The sequence below is a fragment of the Sinocyclocheilus grahami genome, unplaced genomic scaffold, assembly GCF_001515645.1.
Source record: "Sinocyclocheilus grahami isolate Dianchi unplaced genomic scaffold, SAMN03320097.WGS_v1.1 scaffold36.1, whole genome shotgun sequence".
NCBI lineage: Eukaryota > Metazoa > Chordata > Actinopteri > Cypriniformes > Cyprinidae > Sinocyclocheilus > Sinocyclocheilus grahami.
Genome location: NW_015505215.1, coordinates 3,048,829 through 3,073,504, shown reverse-complemented (window position 1 = coordinate 3,073,504; position 24,676 = coordinate 3,048,829). Strand labels below are relative to the sequence as shown.

Below are 24,676 nucleotides of genomic sequence, written 5' to 3'. Positions count from 1 at the left end.
TATATATATATATATATATATATATATATATTGTTTTGAGGATAATATTTCTCAAATATTTTTTATCAGTTTTTACCATCCTGAATATATTCTATTATTAGCTAACACAATTGATCAAAAAAGAAGTACATTTATGTGGGTTTTAAAGATGTTTATATTTTTTTATTATCATAAACTATTTTTTTTTTGTACAAATTTATGTGGTTTTTAAGATGTTTCGACATTTTTACTGAAAAACAAGACAGACTGATGAAGAAAATGCTTTTTGCAATGTACATACACACATTCTCTCTAAATTAAAATGGACAAAGACAGATGTGTTATTTTTGCATAGTTTCTACTGTTTTTCTGCTTTCCACATCAATAAAAACTCTCATACAATGTTTTTTTTGTAGAATCAATTCAATAAATTCATTTGCGACGCTGGCAGCCATCTCTCTGACATCATTAGTGCTGACTTCTAAACAGATGAGTGATGCTGTTTTTTTGCTCACCCCCCCTCCTGCTTGTGGCCGGCTGCATAGCTGCCTAATGAAGTTGCTGTTTGTGAGCAGTGCAGTACTGTCAGCACCAGGAACAGCGTTCTTCTATACCTCGGCAGCTGGCCTCTGGGTTAGAGAGTGGGCCTGAGGCCAAAGCAGACTGTCTACGATTCACGCTACGTCCAGCCTGCTTCGTTTTAAAGATGTTTGTGCTTGAGCCCTGTGATTTACAGTGCTGCACTATACGGACGACATGTTTGACACATAGATGTTAAAATCTAAAATGGATAAATGTATTAAAACATTATTTATTTACATGTCCTCCTCCCCGGCATCGCTACTTGCGTGAGGAGCGTAGGAGGCCAGGCAGAAGGAATGCTGAGAGAGTGTATTCATACTGCTCTGGATGGCCATACTTGAGTCAAAACACTTTGACCATGCTTCATTTCGTCACTTTAATACAGAGTTAATCTACTGGAAGAAGTGTGGACTTAGAAGACGAGAGGATGTTGGGAGGGAGAGATTTCTGGTGAGTGGGCAGATGGGTGGAAGTGAGAGAGAAATGGGCAGAGAGAGAGAGAGACTATGAGAAAGAGTGAGAGCATTATGAGAGACAGACGAGGGAAAGACCAAACACAATAAAGAAAGCAAATAAAAGAGCACCAGCTGAGCAAAAAACAGAGATTATGAGGATGAAGTCATCTGGGAAATTTTGCAATGGAACTTCCTGTTCTGATTCAGAGGATATACAGCCTACTTTTAAATAGGTATATGCATTTTTTTTTAAATCAAGCAGTCAGTGCAAACTGTCTAAAATCACGGTAATGAAAGCACTGCTCTTATATATCTTATATATTTTTATTGGAATAAAACAGTGTATCAAACTGTCTGAAATCATATGAATGAAATGACTACAGCAACAAATTAAAATAAATTAGAATTTTTAAGTTAAATATTATAATTTATTAGAAAATGATAAAAAATGTATAAAAAATAAAATGAATATAAAATATTCATTCCATTGTGAAATTCCCCAGATATATATATATAATAGATTTAAATATATAATAAGTATAAATGAAAAAAGAAAAAAAGAAGCAATAAGACCAAACAAGAAACATCACACAACTCTTCAAAAAAGAAGCATCACACAACTCTAATCAACATTTTAATTGTGACATTTTGGATATGAAGTCTACTACAGACTTGACCTCTGTATTAACTATTAATTAATATTGGTTCGTGACTGGACTGTATAGAATCACTTAATCAATTAGAATTAATCTGGTCTAAAATGTGTCCCCGCACCACTGATCACAATGCAGCAGGTATGAGATTCCCAATGTTTTGAACCATTTACAGTGTAATAGGTTTTCAGGCTAACATGGGAGAGCAGAGATATTACAAAAACTTTCAGACATGATTGAATACGCCTACGCTACTGTGGCGATTTATTATGCTCTGAAGGCAGGTAGGAGGACCAGTTTGATATCAGGGACCATAAATATGTTGCTTTAAGACAAATGGGGATGTTGACCAATTAATTGAGTATAATTGTTCAATCAATCCAAGCTCATAAACCTGAAATGTTTGAAACACACTACTGCTCAAAAGTTTGGAGTATATAAGATTTTTTATGTTTTTGAAATCTGTAAAATAGTCATTTTGTGTAATATTATTAAAATTTAAATAACTGTTTGCTGCTTTAATATATTTTAAATTGTAATTCATCCCTGTGATGGCAAAGCTGAATTTTCAGTAGTCATTACTCCATTCTTCAGTGTCAAATGGTCCTTCAGAAATCATTCTGATATGCTGAACTGGTGCTAAAGAAACATTTTTTATTTTTTTTTAATCAATGTTGAAAACAGTTGTGCTGCTAAATATTTTTGTGGAAACCATGACATTTTCTAATTAGGATTCTTTGATGAATAGAACGTTTGAAAGAACAACATTTATTTGAAATAAAAATAGTTTGAATCAAATTGTCTATTTAATGCATATTTTCTGGGGGGAAAAAAAACATTAAAAAACATTCTGAACACTACATTTAGATCTCTTACATGCATCTTACACAGGCATCATATATAAGATAATGTAAATCCAATAAAGTATCTCACAGGAGACATCACATGTGCTCCAGAGTCTTGCTACATCACATCACTGCTCATTTCTCAATCTCCTTTTTCTGTACAATTATATAAATGAAATTGCCAGAAAGCTAAAAAAGGAGCATTTGTGCATGTTTGTGTGAATGAGAGATAGTGTTCTTACTCTTAGATGTTTGTGTATTTACGTGAATCACTAGGAGGGATCTGCATGTGTGTGTGTGTGTATGTGTACCTCCACAGCAGTAGTGCTGGTGTGTGGCTCGAACCTGCTGTAACAGCCTCTCCATAGCCTCAATGTGACCTCTCCTCTTGCTCTCTCTCCCATCGCAGTCCTTCCAGTCTAAAAGAGAGAAATATCACACAAAACTCAGCTTTAGATTTGTGACATGTTCTAGATGTCAAAAAAGACATTTAATTTGATTCAGTCAGACTTGCACAAAAAAAAGAGCAAAAGCTTGTCTAATAGTCTTAAAATACCCCAAAATAATCCAAAAGTATGGTGAAACATTCTTGTTGGGGCACTTACTGAATAGCAACACGTTATCAAGAGAGGGTCAACTGAATGCAATGTATTATAATGAGTTAAAAAAATAAAAATAAAAATAACTGTTCCAAATAGGAAGGACAGCCTTACGGTATATTCTCTTTCAAATTTATTTGATTAAATCTTCATTTCACCCAGACAATTTTCTGTGTCTGTATTGCGTACATGCAGTTTTATAATGCTGGATATGTTACTTTCTCAAAACTTTTCAGTTCGTTTTTTCTTTGCAGCCAGATCCAAAGAGTATCAAAGGTGGCAGGGTGAGTAGAAGCCGTGATGGTTAAATAATAGTGCAGTCCTACATCCAAGGATGTTGGCTACAATCAATACAATTTCCTTTCCTTTTAACTAACTATGCTGACACAATGCTCAAAGGTTCGAGAACTTTCCAGTTCTTCTTTTTAAATTATCCTTTATTGTGGTACTTGGCAACTGTGGCTGCTTTGCAGAACTTACTGGAGGGAACAGCAGAGGGAGGCTGAGAGAGTTGTGCCGGACCCCAGCCTTTCATATTGTAGGCGGACACTTGAACGTAGTATTGTCTACCCTGTAACAAACAAGAAAAATATCTTAGAAATCTTTTACTAATAACAAGCTGTACTATAGTGGATTTCTGTGGACATAAAGTAACACATAAATGGCAGCAGACATGTTCAACTTTATACTATAAAATGGCACAGAAAAGTGCATTAGTTTGCAAATTGAGATTCTACAATCCACAATTGTAAATCAAGGCTTTTTCAAAGTAGTTTTAGCAATATACAAGTTAATTTTATAAACCCCTTTGCATGACTAAATTTATTTAATGTATTTAAACATACATGTATTTACAGTGTACATACTTTATTGTTTTTTAATATTATTCACATTTACCTAAAAGAATGTATGTGAGGCTTATATAAAAAAATAAAGTATATAATTCCTAATTTATACTTAATACCATTTATTTTTTAAATTAATAGTGTATTATTTACTAAAACTGTATTTATTAATTATTAAAACTTTTAGAGAAGTTTTTAGTTCTGTACAATGAATGAACAGACAATAATATTTGTTTTTGTGACAGCAAGTGCACAAGAGACGAGATGTTGTGATATTCTGAGAAAACATTGTGACTCGAAGTATCGATCTCTGGTTCACAGTAAAGACTACATAGTAATTTTAGCTCACCGTGGTAAGACCTGTTATTGTGTATTTCAGGGACTGCAGATTCTGAAGGATCAGCTCTCCGGCTAATAAAGAGAAGTCCTTCAGACAGCTCCATTCCACTGCAATAAACATCATCACACATTATACAGAGTTAAAATCTGAGAACATCAATAAATGAGTGAAGTCTAAAGAAACCAAATAGGACAGAATGAAACAGGACCATGATAACGACAACTGCAGAAATTACAGCTACAACAACATTATAGTTTGAATAACTAGATATTTATATTAGAAAATGTGAGTGGTTTTTGTCCATGCAAAACTCTGCACCATTTTGCTAGGCTGTTGTGGGTGGTTGCTAAGATGCTCTAGATGGTTGCTAAGGGGGTTTACGGTGGCTGTTCACTGATACATATCTCCAGCTCTCTATAATATTCAGATGCCCAGATATGACTTGGGACCTTCCTTTAATTTAAGTCCATGGGTTTGTTCACCTGTTTATCATCTGTTGAAAATAAGTGTAAGTGCTAATAAGAGTAATAAAACACCTCTTCTCCACCCCTTTCATACAATTTGTTAGTTAAGTAATGTAGAATGTTAGTGGGAAAGTTGTAATTTTTCTGTATTTCGCATTGTTTCTTTGGAAACAGTGGGTATAGAAAAGAATCATCCCCCTTTACAATAATCACATTTTGTTGCTTTGCAGCCTGAAATGAAGACGGACACAGTTTTTGTTTTATCCAGCTGTATTTACTCAGTGCAAATTATTACATCCAAGTGAAAGATATAACACCAAATTGTCTGCAAAAAATAAATAAAAAAACAGAATTAACTGCTTCAGAGTTGCTGTAGGCCTCTTGGTCGCCTCTCTGACCAGTTTCCTCCTGGCTCGTTCATCCAGTTTGGAGCAACGTCCTGATCCAGGGAGGGTCTGTGTTGTACCAAATAGCTTCCACTTCTTAATAATCGACTTCACTGTGCTTCTAGGCATTGATAAAGCCATTACATTTTTTTGTATCCATCTTCTGACTTGTGCCTGTCCACAGCTTTATCCCGGAGATCTTTTGACAGTGCCTTGCCATCCATAGTTGATTGTTTGCTTCAGTTGCACTACCAAGGACTGAAATACTCCAGGAGTATTTTCTTGACATGTTGGTGTTATATCTTTCACTTGGATGTTATAAGTTGCACTGAGTAAATAAAACTGGATAAAACAAAAACGGTGTCCATCTTCATTTCAGGCTGCAAAGCAACAAAATGTGATTATTGTAAAGGGGGGTGATTATTTTCTATACCCACTGTAATAACTGTAATAAAAATTGAATAATAAAAAAAAACACCCTTTCTCAAGGCAATCAGGTATATGTGTGTGTAATACAGACAAATGGCTGCACTGACCTTTGTATTTAGTCACTACGGCCGAGTTCATGCTGGCAGGTTCCTGAAAGCTAACAGTGAGAGACGTGCTGCCGGTCACACTCAGACACACTATCAACGGAGCCTCCGGAGGTCCTGAAAGAGCCAGTTCAACGGTCACATAGCATAACTTGCACATAGCTTGCATTGCTTTTAGGGAGGGGAGAACAATTACTGATGATAATTAAATAACCATAAATACAGGTGATGTGTAATTGTTTGATGGTAATATATTCCAATAAAAGACTTATTATGCAAAGACAACTATAAGGAATCCATTTGCAGGTTGATTGCCCATAAGTATAACCATTGTACCAACTTCAAAACATGTTCTGCTCTGTTTGAGTATCTCAGCCAGCCCAGCTCAGCAACTATAGCTATGTTTTTGGGTCGATATCTGTTAGACACATTAATGGAAGATGGGAGAAGTGTTTGAGTGTCTGCACACAAAAGTGGCTTGACTGACCATTTATTTTCACAATTAATAAAAATAAAGTCTGAAATTGCTTACACATTTAAACAGACATCTTATTGTCCTTCAGAGGTGGAATGTAATATCTGCTTACTGCTTTTCTGTTGACCTGCTGTCAGTGTAAATGGAGCCGCTGTCTGCCCCAGGGGAATCCAACAGCAGTGGAAAACACTACAAAAATTTCTTTTCTGAAGGTGCGGTCACAGTTACCAGTGATCAATGAACTTTTTTGGGGTGAAACCCACTAATTTCAACAGGAATTCACTTTGCGTGAGGGTTAACAATTTTTCAATGCAGATTTCATGTTGGATTCAAGTTGGTCATGCAAATTCGCTATGTTGTACAACACAAAACTGCTTGGTTTGGAAGTGATTTCTCTGTGAGCTGTTCATTATACTGTATATTGTCACACTATTGACAATAGTGTAATTGACAATACACCATTTACAAAATTTCATCTAAATTTAACATGACCGCACAATTGTTCTATTTTTGTTTATTATTTTCTTGAAAATATATTTACTAGTATTTTTGTCATGTTTTCCAGTACTGATGTCTAAATATTCTTAAATCAAGATCCATTTTCTTTTTGAGTTTTTGCTTCTTCTTTTTTTTCTTCCCCACTGGCAGATAATTTTTCTTGTTTAAACAATAAACTTATTTTGATAAATGTTTCAGAAAACAAGACCTGATATCTTATGTCATTTTGTTTCTCAAGTAAATGTATGTCTATTTAAGAATGCCTAGATATTTGTACTGGATAATATGACAAGAATACTGAGCAAGAAAATTACTTTTTGCAGAGAATAACTACTTATTTATATAGAGATTACAAAAATTCAGGGTTTATACAAATTCAGCAAACCGTGAATCTACAGTAGCTGTATAGTTTGTTGGGCTGAACCATGTCCTTTTCCCGACCATTTCCAGTGGGTATAGAAAAGTATCACCCCCCTTTAAAATAATAACATTGTTGCTTTGCAGCCTGAAATGAAGACGGAACACAGTTTTTGTTTTATCCAGCTGTATTTACTCAGTGCAACTTATAACATCCAAGTGAAAGATATAACACCAACATGTCTGAATATACAAAAAAAAAACAGAATCACTGAGTTGGAAAAAGGATCCCCCCCCCCCCCCCCACAAATATACTGTAGGACTTGTAAACTCAATCAGGTGTAGCTAATGACCTTCTCAATGTCACACAGAGCCATCTGACTTTCAACTGTGATCAAGTCCCCCCCCCCCCCCCTCCTAAAAATGACTTGTAAGTTCAATCAGGTTTAGCTAATCACCTTCTCAATGGCACACAAAGCCATTTGACTTTCAACTGTGATCTGTGGTCATTTTGATTAGCTCAGCATGAAAAGAGCTTTCCTGGAGTATTTCAGTTCTTGGTAGCGCAACTGCAGCAAACAATCAACTATGGGTGGCAAGGCACTGTCAAAAGATCTCCGGGATAAAGCTGTGGACAGGCACAAGTCAGGAGATGGATATAAAAAAATTCAAAGACTTTATCAATGCCTTGAAGCACAGTGAAGTCTATTATTAAGAAGTGGAAGTTATTTGGTACAACACAGACCCTCCCTGGATCAGGACGTTGCTCCAAATTGGATGAAAGAGTCAGGAGGAAACTGGTCAGATAGGCGACCAACAGGCCTACAGCAACTCTGAAGCAGTTGCAGGAATTTATGACAAAGATAATTTTGGTCATTGTGTGCATGTGACAACAATATAACAATTCTCAATGCTTATATGGGAGGGTTGCAAGAAAAAAGCCACTCCTCAGGAAAGGCCACATGCAGTCACGACTGAGCTTTGCTAAAACACACCTTAAAGATTCTGAGGCAGATGAGACTAAAATTTAATTATTTGGCCTCAATAAACAATATGTCTGGCGGAAATCCAATACAGCTTACCATCCGAATAACAGCATTCCTTCAGTAACGCATGGAGGTGGTAATATCCAGTTATGGGGGTGTTTCTCTGCAGCAGGGACTGGAACACTTGTAAGGACAAAAGGAAAAGTGGATGGGGCGAAATATAGTCAAATTCTTGAGGAAAATCTGCTGCTCTCTACCAGAAAGTTGTCAATGGGAAGAAGGTTTACCTTCCAACATGACAATGACCCAAAGCACACAGCAAAACTGACCACACAGTGGTTGAAAGAGAAAAAGGTGAATGTCCTTACATGGCCTAATCAGAGTCCAAACTTAAACCCCATTGAAAAACTGTGGAATGACTTGAAGATTGCAGTCCACAAATGCTCACCATCAAATTTAACTGAACTTGAGCAGTTCTGCAAAGAAGAGTGGGTAAAAACGGCAAAGTCTACATGTGCAGTTAGTAGAGGCATATCCCAACAGACTAAAGGCTGTAATTAAAGCAAAAGGTGGTTCAACAAAATACTGACACAAGGGGTGATCCTTTTTCCAACTCAGGGATTCTTCTTTTTTATTTTTTTATGACATGTTGGTGTTATATCTTTCACTTGTATGTTATAAGTTGCACTGAGTAAATACAGCTGGATAAACCAAAAACTAAATGACAACAAAATGTGATTATTGTAAAGGGGGTGATTCTTTTCTATACCCACTTTATATATACATGCACGTTTTATGTGGTTCCATCTTCTTGTTAGCACCTTCATTTTGTACTTGTAACCCAAAGCACACAGCACAGCTAATGGTGCTCTTGAGTTTCCTGAAATCCTTTTCAGAGATACCTCTGAGTATTTCTCTGCAATCTTATTTTTGAGAGTGTCTGTGGCAAAGCGTTGCTGATTTATCACGTCTGCCTTCACTTGAGGTTGTTTACAAAGAGAAGCCAACGAAACTCACCTGATTTAACAAGTAATCAATATGACAGGAGGGTGAGAGGGACACTATTGTGTGTGTTCGCAGCTCAAGAGTCATTTCAGGCCAATCAACCTGATATTAATATCTGTGGGCCAAATGATCATAGTGGCTTGTTTTCACATTCTAATAAAGTTAACAGGTTGGGCCAATATGGGAATAGATGACCTTTCAGCAGATAGTGATAGATTAGACAGGACTGATATTAAATAAGGCTAGTTCGATGTGTATTTTATTGTATCATAACATATGAATGACCTTTTTTTCCTCTGAAAGGTTAGACAACAATAGCAGACTCAGGTTCGACTTACGTGCATGCTCAAATCCCGTGCGCATGCGCTTGTAGAGTTTGCATCTCCACTCCCAAGCTTTGAGCTGTTTTTCCTTGTCAGATGTTTCCAGGCTGAGACTTTCTCTCATCACCTGGGTGGACAGCTCGCTGGCTCTCCTTTGGGCTTCCTGCACCAGCGCTGAGAGATGGGCATCTCTGCTCTCCAAACTGACAACTGAAACACAACACAGAGGTCTGGTAATGAGACTTTTCATTAATTCCAATGAGTATGATTTTTTTAGCTTTTGGACAACCTTGCATTTCAGTTTAAAGGTGACATATCATGCAAATCTGACTTTTCCAGGTTTTAAGTGCTATAATCAGGTCCCCGGTGCATCTACCAACCAAGGAAATGTGAAAAAAGTTTAACCCAGTAACTTTGTTTTGGTAAGCCTTTTTCTGCAAGCATCTGCAAAAACGAGCACGTCTGATTTCGCTCCCCTAGTGACGTGGCAAAGGGATCTCATTATAATATCACCGACCCTTAATCTGTAAGTTTCTACCCACGGCGCCGTCATTTGATTTCGCAAGCGACAACGGTGTACCAGCTCTAATGTCATGGCGAAAGTTTGAACAAAACATGCTAACTGTTCTGCCTTTGGCTGCACTGATGAGCACAGAACACTATTTAGATTCCCAGCCTCAGAGGAGACAAGAAAGCAGTGGATTTATTGATTTATTTACGGCATATTGCTGCTGCCACACAGATCTAAAAAAAACATGTGATTTATTTCCCAGCTGTTTACTTGCCCAGACATAACCGACTGTTTTTGTAACTTGTGTGTTTTTAACGTAAACTTGTGTGTGAATGAGAACTTAGTTTAGTACTCACATGCTGTGACAGCCGCTTTCTGTCAGTGTGCGCTCAGAAAATCGTATATCAGATGTTTAAACAAATATGGTTTAAAATGCATGATTTCAGCTGTAGCGGATCAGCTCATGGGGAAATATGAATAATTAACCATAACTAGTTATAATTAACTATTCATATTTTAGATCCACTGTAGATATTTAGCTGACCACTCAGGGTCAACCGTCTTGTCAATTCTAAGAACGTTAATTTCCTGGTTAAAGGAAATAACTTTCTTACTGTACAATTCTATAAGTTTGTAACGTAAATCTGCATGATTATTGACTCCGGTTATGAGTAAACAATGAACACGTCAAGTGTGAAACAAGTAAGGTTTTATTAACTACATAAAAACTTAAACTAGTCTAACATACTACACAAACACATTAAGCCGGTCTAACATAAACATACACACACACACACACACATACAGTTGGTATAGGAAAGGGTTAAAGTTTAGCACTAAAGAAAGAGACATAAGGAATGACATTTATGGAACCATTTTGCATATTCAGCAGATCTAAAACCTGAGGGAAAACGTCAGATTCTTAGTTCAAACAAACCTTGTAAAAAGGTGTAACTGATACTTAATGCATCAATTAAATCGACTAAGTTTGATACTTGCGTATGTCTGAAAAAGATTCCTGATGCAATCTTAAGGCCCCAAGATCTTGCTGAAGTTGGTTGATGAGAAAAAGCTAGTTTGAGTCAGAATCACTTGATGAATGAAAAGGACTAGGCCGGAGCCTGGCACGAGCTTTGGTATCCTGGAGCGTTTCCTCACATTTTCTTAGCTTCTGGCCGAACCACCGACTGAGGCGGGTCCCTGGAGCCGGGCCTTTAAGGTCGGAGAAGATCTCCGCCTTTCAAGATGGGCTTGTCCAATGAGCACAATGGAATTCCCGAGCGGGAGGTGGCAATTGCTGGAGGGTTTACGACCCCTTTGTTCTCGAAGCATGGTAATTTTCAAATGTACTTAAATCGAAATTATTAATGATTCTCAGGGCCCTAATATATATTGCCTATGTACCACCATATAATATCCACGCTTGTTTCGATCATAAGAAGGCGAATTCATAGATACTAGACATGGTAGAGTTACTTATATGAATGAGTGGTTTATCGTAAGCATGAATAAAAATAGTCTATAATACAACAGATTAAATACAACACAGCAATAATATACACAATGGCCTGAAGAAAATGGGTGTTCATTCAAAGAAGGTTTTCCTATGAATTAATTAGTAGAACAGTCCATTTCTCCTGTGCATTTGTACCCCTTGTTTCTGGAGAAAGCAGAATGAGAGCCGGCTCGCATTCCACAAGGTTGTAAATGTATCGGGTTACCATGAAACCAGGGTCTTGTTCGGCGTCCTGGGGTGTTACAAAGTATTTGTGAAATCTAGCTAACAAAATATATATTGTGTGTTGGAGTGGTCCAGACGCTACACAGCGCAATAAACATGATAATCTGAACCAAAACAGATGTTTTTTTAGCAGGTACACGCTGTAATTGCGCAGCTCTATTCTGGAAAAGCGGGCGGGGAGCAGCAGCTAAAGGGGTCATATGATGTTGCTAAAAAGAACATTATTTTGTGTATTTGGTGTAGTGAAAATTACCCCTGTGACTTAAGACTGGTTTTGTGGTCCAGGGTCACATATAATAAATGGCCTGTGGGGTATTTTGAGCTGAAACTTCACAGACACATTCTGGGGACACCAGAGACTTATATTACATATTAGGTGAGGTGTAAAGTCAAAATGTCTTACTTCAAACCTGTATAGTGTAGAAAATACAGGTTCCCCTTCAGGAACTCGAGCTGCGTCGAGATTCGCTTTGGGAACGCCCTTGCGTGACCGTGTTCTGAAGCACGTGTCAAATCCGTCCAATGGAGCAGCGAGACGTCATGAGCAGGGTGACGTAAGCACCAGAAAGCATAAAAGCGCATACGGCCGGGTGCCACCCAGCTTCTGCTCTTCAGTAGCGCTCTGTGTATGTGTCTGTCTATTTACTGTTGTCTGTCCGCACAAGCACTCATATATATAAAACAATGAGAAAGTCTATGGCGAGCGAACGGCATTACAAACGCTGTGTTTCTCCCTGCCCACGATATCTGGCGGCAAGGGATACACACGATTTGTGTCGTTTGTTTAGGAGCGAAGCATGCACGGTCAGCTTTCGAGCAGCTGATTGTCATCACTGCGAGTTACTCTCGCTGCACACGCTCCGCTCTCGCCTGGCTGCGTTTGATGAGAGCCGCCAGGATCGCGATCCTGCTGGCAGCGGTCCCGCTGTTGCCGAGGCACAGCGCAGACTGTTGTCGTGGGGATCGCGGGTGGATCCGAAAACGGATCTGCGGACCATTATTTGTCTAAGGGAACCTCGGCGAAATGGTCCTACCATGCAACACTGGAAGTTCCTGAGGTTTGCTTTCGGGGGCGAAGCATACCTTCGGACTGTCACTCTCACCCCACACTTTCACGGAGTGTGTGGATGCTGCTCTGGCTCCACTGTGACTCCAGGGCATCCGCATACTCAATTATATCGACGATTGGTTAATACTAGCTCAATCGGAGCAGATGGCGGCTCGGCATCGAGATGTCGTCCTCGCCCATATGAGAGAGCTGGGGTTAAGACTAAACGCCAAGAAGAGTGTTCTTTCTCCACTACAGAGAACCACTTATTTAGGCGTGGTGTGGGACTCAACCTCGATGCAGGCACGTCTGTCTCCTGCTCGAATCGAGTCAATCCTCACGACAGTCACGAGAGTAAGAGAAGGCCAGTCACTCACTGTCAAACAGTTTCTGAGGCTGTTGGGCCTGATGGCAGCGGCGTCCAACGTGATACCTTTTGGCCTGCTGTACATGAGACCCTTGCAGAGGTGGCTCAGAACCAAAGGATTTTCCCCAAGGGGGCAGGGACTTGTATGGCGCAGTTGGTATTCTCGTTCCCAAAGCGAATCTCGACGCAGCTCGAGTTGAACCATGGTTCCCCGAGGGAATGAGACGCTGCGTCTCTTTGCCATACTCCCTGCATCCCTGCAGGCGCTACTTCATCGAAGCTGGGTGGCGCCCGGCCGGATGCGCTTTTATGCTTTCTGGTGCTTACGTCACCCTGCTCGTGACATCTCGCTGCTCCATTGGACGGATTTGACACGTGCTTCAGAACGCGGTCACGCAAGGGCGTTCCCAAAGCGAATCTCGACGCAGCGTCTCGTTCCCTCGGGGAACCATGGTTACATACGTAACCTAGTGACGTTCTCTGCTATGAAATGAAAATGATTTACAAAATGAAAATGATTTACACATTCGAGCTCTTGTACAATAGAGCACAACTCTGGTCAAACATTTTCTCAGTGGCCTAGGTACTGGAATTTTTTTCTCATCATTTCCTCTGTGGGCAGTGAAAAGATTTTTCAATAAAGAGTTTTATAAGCCTTGAACCAAACCAACCAGCTCTGAGTAGAACTGGAAGCAAAAATATTTGAAAACAGACACTAGATTGCACACTTAAATTCATTTATAAGGAAATGAAGCCTTCATTCCATGAAGCGTTGAGATTGATGTAATAAACTTTTAGTTATAAAAACAATATATTTTGAGTTTATGGTTAAATATATATGCATTTCGAGAGTGTAGGGAGTAGAAATTTGTATCCATGGTGACAGTGGTTTCTGATTGGTTTATCTCTCTTGAGGATTATGAGTAGTGTAGGTTTTTGAGCTATAATGAATAAATAAAAAGTGAAAAGCAACAAAAATCAAACAAAGCAGAACCAAATAAACAGAGCGTGGTTTACATAGAAAATGAACTCATCAAAACTCAGTAAGAAGGCTAACAAGAACATAGAAAACATGCAATAATAAACAACTACAAAGATAAACATAAACCAGTAAGCAAAACCAACACATGACAAATCAATAAACCGAAAGAAAAACAACCAGAATTCAAAACCAATAGAAAAGCAACCAGAATTCAAAAGAAAGTGGAAGCAAACACAGACAAGATACAAAAAAAGCTAGATAAACTTCAAAATAAGAGACAGATATAATTATTATGAGTAGTGAGTTCTTCACCAGAAATACAGCTATTTTTATCTGAAATAATATTTAATTCACACTTGTGGCTTCTACAGAAGAATGTGTCATAATTTAACAGCCTCATGGTAGCTCTGACTTGAAGGGTTTATGCGTTACTGCTGAAAATCAATTTCTCTATGGAGACAATGACCAGGACATTTACTTCTGGAAACCTACTGTAGCATTACGCTCCATAACCAAAAAATATTAAATAAATAAAAATCAAGTAAAATTGTTTCTTCACAATTTTTTTTTCAGTGTAGGCAGGGCATAATAGTTTTTGCTTGCAAATTCATCAACTTATTTATAATCAAAACTGTAATGTGAAAAAGACATGCAGTAGCAGACTGATCAAATGTATCTCTAACTTACATGAACCAAAAATAAAAGTACTGATTGAAATGACAGGAAGCCCATTACACTACCATTAATTCTCCAAGCTCACACCACTTGTGTCAGCATAGCAGTGTGGATGAATGTAGTCTACGGTCGTCTGGAACACACAGGACTGTGTTTGGCCATATAGATTTGTCATGGTAAAATGAATACTGCCTGACCAGTCCTCCTCATAGGCTGTGAATACTACTGCATTTTCTTTCAGAGCCTTAGTCATAGACCATGACAGCAAAATAAACAAATAAATACATGGCTGAAGAAACCCTCTTTCACTGGAGATGGCAGCTCTCCGGGGGAGATGATAAAGTGCATGTTGTCAACTCGAAAAAAAGAGGGTCTAACCTAGCCGGTCTTACACGGGGGTCCACAGCGCAGTGGAAAAGGTAGCCATATTAGCTGCCATGAGGTGCAATTTCCTGCGCTCTGAAGACTGACATCTGGCTACTACATGCGGTTAATTGAACAAACTATAAATTAATGAGCAAGTCGGACGAAATTGCACTGTCACCCACAGTTGGCACTGTAGGGACTTTAGGACGGCCCGAAATATAGGCATTATGGGCCCCAGTCCTGCCCATAACTATGCTTTAACTTCAGCCTTTGGTCAGACCTCCAAACTGTCAGGCGTCTGGCTGATTGATTTACTTGGCATTTCTGGACTGACATAAATATAATGCCGAAAGCCCAGGAGAGGAAAATACGGCAATGTTTATTTTCTGTTTGTTTACAAGGATTGGATTGTGCCATGATGAAATGTTTTTAAATTTAACTGCAGCCCGGGTACAATAAATCACTTAGTATAATTGCCCCCTGTTACATGCATCATTGGAAAAGTTAAACCATTAAACGACAAACCTTGTTAAGATTTTTCTGAGGGATGCCGTGTGCTGTCTACCCCACCCCGGCCTCGCTCAGACTGCTCCGTTTGGTCTCAAACAACATTCGGCTTTTTCATGATTGCACTGAGCGCTCGGGACTGGAGGACTTCCCCCCCCACGTCTTTCAATGTAAGAAACACCTGTTCTACTGTTGCTAAAGACTCAGGGACTGAATATGCTATTGATTAATCTAAGGGCAATGGGTGCAGATATTTTTAACAGATCTGTTCTTGATGCATTAAAACCTGATATCCGCACCCAGGTTGTCACAAAAATAGTTGAAAAAAAAATGCATGAATAACAACAATGATTGTTTTATTATAAGGGTACAGTATGTGACACTGTACAATGTTATTACCAAAATATTACATAATGAACGCAATTCATTAACTCATTAGTGGTCACGACAGATGTCATTAGATGTTTAATGTAGAATTATGAGTGCTTATGGCAGCTGTCATGGAAAAGTTTATTCTAGTATTCCTACTTGGAGGCGATTATTACACGAGTCCCTAAAGCAAAGTGCCAAACACTCACTTCGGCTCCGTCTGTTTATCGTCAGCTTCATTCTAAACAGCTTGTCTAATTACAGAGCATCTGCTTTTGGTTGCCAAAGCCAAACAGGAGTGTGTGACGCAAGAAAAACCTTTTGATGGTAAAGAAACCACATAGAATGCACTTCTATTCCTTAGGGATGAAAATGTGATGATAAGCAAAAAATACAAAAGTAACCTAAGATATTAAAAGTAATAAAATCCAAGTAATAAAATGTTTTATTAAATTTTAATTTTAATGTTAAATAAAATTTCTAAATTGTAACCATTGATTCAGCCAAAAACACAGAATTACAGCTACTGTAAAATAGATTTTATTGTATTACTGTGAGAGATTAATTGTAAAACTGAAAAATTTTATCACGTGATTAAGTGTTAATAAACTGAACTATATATATATATATATATATATATATATATATATATATATATATATATATATATATATATATATATATATATATATATATATATATATATATATATATATACAGATTCATAAATTCATACATTTAGATATTTTATTGCTAAAGTGATTTTTTTAAACCATTTTATTTTATACAATTGAAATATTTCATCACACAGTGTGTTTAAGTGTTAATAAATTGAATACTACATACTATGTGTGTATGTGTATATATACAGTATATATACATATATATATATATATATATATATATATGTGTGTGCCTATATGTATATACAGTAGTACTAGTATTCAAGTATAGTACAAGTATACAGTACTGTATTCATTTGGAATATATTTTATATATCAATATGCAACAGCTGACATTTAATGAGGGGACACAAGACTTAACACATTAAATCAAATAAAATCTATAAAAACAAAAAAAGTTATTTTACTAAGAAAATGCTAGTATTTTAAAATGTTTTGTTTTCATCAAAAATGAGGACAATAAATATTCTATGGCATTTTGGTGAAAACTACCTGTCACAACTGGTTGTAAACCACGCACACAACAAGGAAGATGACTGTTCAAAGTGTCTTTAATAAATCCATAAGTAAATCCACACACTAGCAAACAAAGAAGCACAACCATACACTGACAACACTGGAAAAGGTGAAAAAAACTTTAAAAAAAAAAAACTTAAATAGACAGACCAACAAGGTGATAATGAAAACACAGCTGAACGTAATGAAGAAATCAGATCAGTAACTGATGACAAACAGGCAGGGAAATAGTGCAAACAGAGAACAACATCCAAACAGGGTGATATCGTGACACCACCATGTTAAATGTTCGTAAGGACTAGATTAATTAATTGATTAATTCCAGTCAAATTACATTGTAAACCTCAAGAATGGTTTAGTGGCTCTTTAATAAGGAAACACTTTAGACACACTGAGGGAATTGACTGTTAAAGCTCATCGCTGTTAAATATGCATACTCACAGTGAGGGCTCTCCTTCCCTCCAGCTTTGAGTAGCAGTTTGGCTATGGGGACGTTGTTGGTCATGGTGGAGATGTCCAGAGGTGTCAGGCCTTCACTGTTGGGGGTGTTGAGGTCCAGTTCATCAGTTGTGTACTGAAACAGCAGGATCTGTACGGCATCCAGGTCCTGCTGTTCAACAGCCTCGAACAGAGCCTCACTGCTCTGAATGTTCTGTGAGGAGAAAAAATGGTTTGAAGGTAAGCAGCGGCACTCATGATACTCTAAGTAGTCATTTAGCAGACACTTTTATACACTGTAACTTGCAGAACACTTGTTACTGGAACAATCCCCCTAGTGCACCTTTTGGTTAAAATCTCTGCTCAACTGTACAACAACAATGATTGTTAGAACAGATTCTGTGACTCAAAAGATCAATAGATGTCTTTAGTAATCAGAATGCCCAACATTTGATAAAATAAACAAATGACTAATTAAAGAAATCAGGAAAGGGGCCAACACTTTTTCACACCACTGTATATACCATTTGGGATCAGTAACATTTCGTTTTGAAAGAAATTAATACTTTTATTCTGCAAGGACAAATTAAATTGATCAGAAACGACAGTTAAGACTTTTACATTGTTACAAATTTTTTTTAATTTCAAATAAAAGCTGTTTTTTTTACTTTCTATTCATCAAAGAATCCTGAAAGAAATATATCACAGTTTCCACAAAAATATTTAGCTGCTGTCTTTAACACTGATAATAATATGAAATGTTTCTTAGGCACCAAATCAGGACATTACTGGCAATCATGTGACACTGAAGTATGGAATCAATTACATTTTAAAATATGTTAATTTAATTTAATTTAATACAATATTTTAAATTGTAACAGTATTTTATGTATTTTTGATCAAATAAATGTAGCCTTGGTGAGCATAAGAGACTTCTTTCACAAACATTAAAATCTTAACCCCAGACTTTTGAATAGTAGTGTATATATTTTTTTCTGATTATTATAATTGTATTTTGAATTAACAAAAATAGAATACTACTTTATATTGAAATATTTTGACATTTTGATTTCGAATTCTGCAATTAGTTGGATAAACAGACTCACGTGATCTGTTTAGCCAATGTTGTATTATTAAGCTGGTTGGAATGCTTGATCAATTTTTTATTTTATTTAATTATTTTGCAATGCACTGCATAGCCATGTTTATGGTTTATGGTCAGAAAAGTCAAGCTATGAATGTCTGTCTTATAGATGTTAATGCATATAACTGTTAACTGGGATTGCAGAAAATACTCTCAATTAATAAAAAAAAAACATTCACAGACTTTCACCAACAATCGGCACAGACAATGTGAAAAAGAGCACAGATTGCCAATGGATGATTTCTCATGGGTTTGACCTACAACCTTACAATTACTAGCACAGGTCTGTAACCAGGCATGCACCAGAAACTACTAGTACCCCAATCAATGAATGCAATAATTATTAATAATTAAAATGTGAATTCACACATCTAATCTAACAGCCACAGCAGCTGAGTTTCTACTCTTCAATTGTGAGTTAAATCCATGTATGAAAACATATGGAGGCAGCGAGGGTGAAAGATGTATTAGGGCACTTGTGTCAACAAGATGATTGCTAGATCTAGCTGTATATAATCAGTGACATTTGTGTAAGTTCTGAGAGCATGGCACAGCGCTAACAGATTCATGATCACCCAAAATGTCATTCCAGTTTTAAGCATGTCATGTGTAAGGTAAAGTGAATGTTTACATCAATTGATTCTATAGTATACGTATAAATGTTGGCTAATGTCAGCTTTTTATTATAAGAAAAATTGTGAATTACTGATACCCATTTTTTTTATTTTCTAAGATACTCACAGATACTTTGTGGATACGGTCAGATCGACCAAAAAAGTAGGCATCCTCAAAGGAGGAGTGGCTCCCCTTGAGCTTCTCAGAGAGGTTTCGGTAGAGGCGCTTGGCAGCACTGGGGGAGGCGGGACCCGCCCCCTTCTTATTCTGCGTCAGCTGCAGGTTCTGCATTTGTTGGGTCATACTAATGGAGAAGTTCCTGTGGAGTTGAGAAGGGAAGAAGAACAGACAAAACAAATTTAGGTGTGATGACTGTTACATCAGTGCTGTTAAGGGGGTGCACTCGAAATAAATTCATAGCATGTGTTTTGGTATGCAATTTATGACTAATATCTGAGTCAGTAGTGTCTTGGTGACAGATGGCCACTGGATAGTCATTAATTCCTCAGCTCAAGCAAAAAGCTACCTGCAAAATAACTGCATAGGTATTTTATTTTGAAAAGAAAAAGCAAATATGTGACCTCCAAATAAACCTTTCTGATATCTACTGTACACTATTGCCTGAAAGTTTAATTTCTTTTAAAGAAATTAATACTTTTATTCAGCAAGAATGCGTTAAATTTATCAAAAGTGACAGTGAAGACTTTTACGGTGCTCTATTTCAAATCAGCGCGGTTTTTTTGAATGTTCAATTATTTAAAAAATCCTGAAAAACTGTGTTACCTTTTCTACAAAAATATTAAGCAACTGTTTTCAATTGAGATAATAAGAAATGTTTCTTGAGCAGCAAATCAACTCTTTTTATCATGTGACACTGAAGAGTAATGGCTGATGAAAATTCAGCTTTGCCTTCACAGGAATCAATTACATTTTAAAATATATTAAAATAAAAAAGTTATTTTAAATATTTCACAATGTTACTATTTTTACTGTATTTGTAATCAAATAAATTTAAAAAAAGCTTTGAGCATTAGAGATTTCATAGGCATAAACTGCATTCCTTCAAAAGAATTTAATAAAAAAAAACTGACATTAATTTCATGACATTATTAGTCAACATCAAAACTGATATCTCTCAACGATCCATAACAGACAATTTTATTAACAATGGCAGCCAGACCAAACTGATATAATGGCAATTTGTACATATTTTACTAGGTGGCTAATTCGTACGACCTCACCCGTCAAATTTGTATGATTTGTGAAAAATCTTACGAGGTGGCAAATTCATAGGAATTTGTATGAAGGACTACCCCTAACCCTACCCCTAACCCTTACAGAAATCATACAAACATTTTTATGAATTAGCCACCTTGCAAAATACGTACGAATTGGTCGTGAGATAGCACTGGCCAGACCGTGACCATCACTGCAGGACAACATAGTCTGGTTATCAAGGATATCCTCAATGTTCTTATACTATAATGAAATCTTCCAGGAAATCAATTAATTCTGAGCTAACAATAACAGTAAACTCAGAAAGTGAATTTATAGTAGCTGTTGAGAGAATCCAATTTATTAAGGAAAAAACACAACATACAGTATGTAATTTTTGTTTTGCTGCATCCCAAAAATGTATATATTTGTGAAAGAATATTCTGAACACTGTTCTGATTTCTGATCTTCATCACCTGGTAAATTATCTGCAGTTTATGTAACCACAGACAAGTAGCACCTCTATATCAACCATCAATCACTCCATGACGTGTACTAAAAACAATTAATATAAATGCCTGAATAAAAGACAAGATTGGCTACATTTTTCAAAACATCTGGTGCGAGTACACACTGTCTGAACAGAGCAAAAAAAAAAAAATGCTGTTGCAAAAATAAATGAGAACTTGGAAGCTCTCATTATTCAAATTTTTTTTTAATGTATATATATATACCTCGCAATGACATCAAATTTGTCCTTAATTGACATTCTGCTTAAAAGCTATGGAACCGTAGGGGATCTATGTGGTATTTCTCATCCCAGCGGTCTATAATCCTGTCAGACATGACATTAAGGCAGTGTCCTGTTTTTTGTTCTTGTGCGCAGTTTTTGAGTGTGGAAACACCTACTCAGAGCACTAATAATAATGCACTCTGCAGTGCCAGAGTGAAGCCTCTAACACCAGTGAGTAATCGAGTGAGATAAGGTTATGCCTTGAATCCAATTAAGCAAATCAAAAAATGAAAAGGCAGCTGCCAGGATGACTGAGAAGCACCTGTGGGAAGCAGCAGGGGGTGATGGGTAATTTTAGCAACACTTAAGGGGGGAATCATACTGAGGAAAAGTACACTTGAAGTAAGTGACTGCGGACGGACGAGAGCGAAAGAGATGCTCAACTCACCTGTCCAAGCTCTGAGAGCTTCCCGCAGTGCCAGAAAGAAGGAAGAGGGGTCTGAAATCCTTAATCAGCGCAGCATCGCTCTGCCTCTGGTTGAGTCTCTGAGCCAGTCGGGAGATCCTACTCTCAGATCTGATGAGAGAAAGTCCGGTAAGATGTGGGACAGTGTTTGATTCAGGGCACTGGAAGAGGGAAAGGGTCAAAACAGACACCCCTGCTCTGGAGTCGCCCGGAGTACCAGGTGTTCACCGGAGCTCTCCTCTTCACGCGCATCTCGCCGCGGTGTTGGCTGGCTAATGTGCAGTGAGAGGAGAGGAGATGGAGGGGGGGAGGGAGAGAGAGAGAGAGAGAGAAAGAGATAGGGAGGGAGAGAGAGGGGCATTCTGCAGGCGCTAGGATGAGCGGCACAGAGACAACAAAAGCACACAGGCGTTTAACGCGAGATTCCACTGAGCATGCCCAGAGCACGCTGTGCAAGCGATAGGGAGGGGGGGGGGAGGAGGACCTGTTGTTCTTTTCTCATAATCATTCCAGCTGTCTCATTCTCCCTCTTATCTGCAGAAACAGGCATCTAATCCCCAACATAACAACAATCTGGTGTTCTGACTGTCATGAGTGGACCTGAGCTGGATCCACAGGTGATTTGCCTCCCGTGTACACATATTTGCTGTTTCAAACCCTAGTGAGCTATCTACCTACACAGTATTTTAAGACATCACAGGAGGGCTGTTCCAAAAGGTAGGCAGCATAATTATTAAGATTATGTTTCACCCCCTCTGGGTGCATTTTATACTAAGGAGCTCAACCAGCCACCACTGAGTTTCCATCAGATTTTTGAAAAACAGATGAATCTACAGGTCATAGCCTCCAAACACACACCCCAGTGACCCGACTACCTAAACATTTGAAGATATTATTTAAAGAAAATTATAGAAATAATACAAAATATAAATTCTAAATATAAATAATTTTAGTTAGAATTTATCATGTTAATAATTTTATTATTTAATAAATTTTATATTAATTTAATATTTATATAATTATAAACAATTCTAAATACACTAAATACACTTTTACTCTTAACTTGACAAAGATATTCAAAGAAGAGATTTAGGGCTGTGTTCTTTAAAAAAATGTATATTATAGTTAATATTTTATTATTTTATAAATTCAAAAAAATAATATTTTATAATACTTTTGCATAAATTACATAATTATATTTATTAAATATACATTTATATAATTTATTTATAATTATAAAAGTATATTTACAATTAAAATATACTTCTACTCTTATTTCTGAAAAGAATAAAAAAAGTATAAATAATTATGAATATATGCAACATTAAACTGCTTCAATTAAATTAGTTAGAATTTTTATATATATATATATATATATATACACAAACACATTTTATGTATACGTTTCTATATGTATACATATTATAGATTGTATCTATAAAGTGCATTTACAATATACTTAAAATATTAGTATTCCAAATCAGTCACTTGAGAAGGTCCTTCAAAGCAACCGCCTATGTAGGCAGTATGCAGTTCACTAGGTTTTGGAACAGAACCAGTAAACATGAATCACAAAAGCAATCTGATGAAAACTCAATAGTGGCTAGTTGAACTCTTCAATTTAAAATGTGGCCAGAGGGCAAAATGCATAATGCTCCAACTTAATTGAGGCATACTCAAACTAGAACATGTCCTAATTTCCCCTTGTTGTTGATGTTGTTATAATAATGATCAGAACATTATGGAAAAAAAGGTTGTTCGTGTCTTTGTACTTGTGTAGACTTTTGTGACGTTTTAAAGCAATATTGAGAATGAGTGCTCAATCACTGCATGTAATGCTTTTAATCCATTAATACTGACTTAATAGCTGGAATGCTTGACTGTGTGTTTAGTGCCCTAGTGCACAAAAGCATGCCCTGATTTTTATTGTCTCCAACGTCCAATGGAAAATTACAGTTCCATTAACTAGCAGAGGAGATTTCGAAGACTTTTTAGAAGAAATACTAGCTTTTCAAGATGAAATCTGAATTGGACTACAAAAAAAAAACAACCTTGTTTTACTTTGGGAGGATGTGCTCAGATTCATTGTAATTCTACTCCATCTATAGTTGTGACATGGTGTGAAATGGGTCCCTGGGGAAAAAGGAAAATAATACTAATATGGCTTATTATCTCTCCACCTACTTGCATATTAGTGAATGCTTTAATTTCTCAGAGAATAGCTCAAGCCATTTGTTTCTCATGCAAAATGGTCACTGAACACAGAAGTGCTAATGGCAGTCCTTCACCGTTGTAGATATGCTGTTGATGAATCCCATCGGTGCAGTCGGGTTTAAGTTACACAACCATTCCAGCTAGAGATAAAGACAAGTTTGAGGAAAGAAAAGGGGATGATTCACATGACCACATGGAATGACAGCTAAGTGACAGACAAGACACATTTTGCTACTACACTCTTACCCACCTCTCCACGGCAACCACATAAATTCCATCCTGTGTTAATTCAATCGAAAACTTCTAAGAAGACAAAGACACCTTAAAGAAGAAATGAGGAGATACAGAGAAGAAAATAAGGTGATGGAAAAAAGTGAATGGAAATGGCTGGAATTTGACAATGGTATTCAGCTAAATGATTTAGTGCTGTGTTCTTTATTTAAGCCAATGAATATATGCCAACATGAAAGACAGCTTCAATTGTTCCTTATCTAACATAAAACTTGTGATGTGCAGCCACCACTTTAACATTACTAGGTTTCTCAACTTGTCTTTCAAAAGAAGCAACTTTTTCTTTAGGTTATGCTAACTGGCAAGCAAAATCAATGATCAAGTGCCTTATAAACAATGTTAATATGTAGGGATGTAATGATTAACCGCGATCTTGTTGAAAATCGATTCAAATATGTGACGATTCAAATCGGTTGAGATGCTAAACAAATCGCGATTCATTTAGGGGTAGGAGTTTATATGAATGCATG

At 37.1% G+C, this 24,676-nt stretch overlaps 1 protein-coding gene across 1 annotated transcript in view; it reads right to left on the bottom strand.

The window, feature by feature from the left end:
• The window catches only part of ankfn1a (ankyrin repeat and fibronectin type III domain containing 1a), a 116,386-nt gene that overhangs the window by 21,723 nt on the left and 69,987 nt on the right, over positions 1-24,676 (bottom strand). Inside the window, exons 8-15 of the mRNA XM_016267261.1 lie at positions 21,684-21,812; positions 19,414-19,606; positions 17,532-17,742; positions 9,341-9,535; positions 5,685-5,798; positions 4,308-4,405; positions 3,594-3,684; positions 2,826-2,933 (exon numbers count right to left, since the gene is read on the bottom strand). Of these exons, the coding sequence (XP_016122747.1) occupies positions 2,826-2,933; positions 3,594-3,684; positions 4,308-4,405; positions 5,685-5,798; positions 9,341-9,535; positions 17,532-17,742; positions 19,414-19,606; positions 21,684-21,812 (1,139 nt within the window). The remainder of the gene's footprint in view (positions 1-2,825; positions 2,934-3,593; positions 3,685-4,307; positions 4,406-5,684; positions 5,799-9,340; positions 9,536-17,531; positions 17,743-19,413; positions 19,607-21,683; positions 21,813-24,676) is intronic.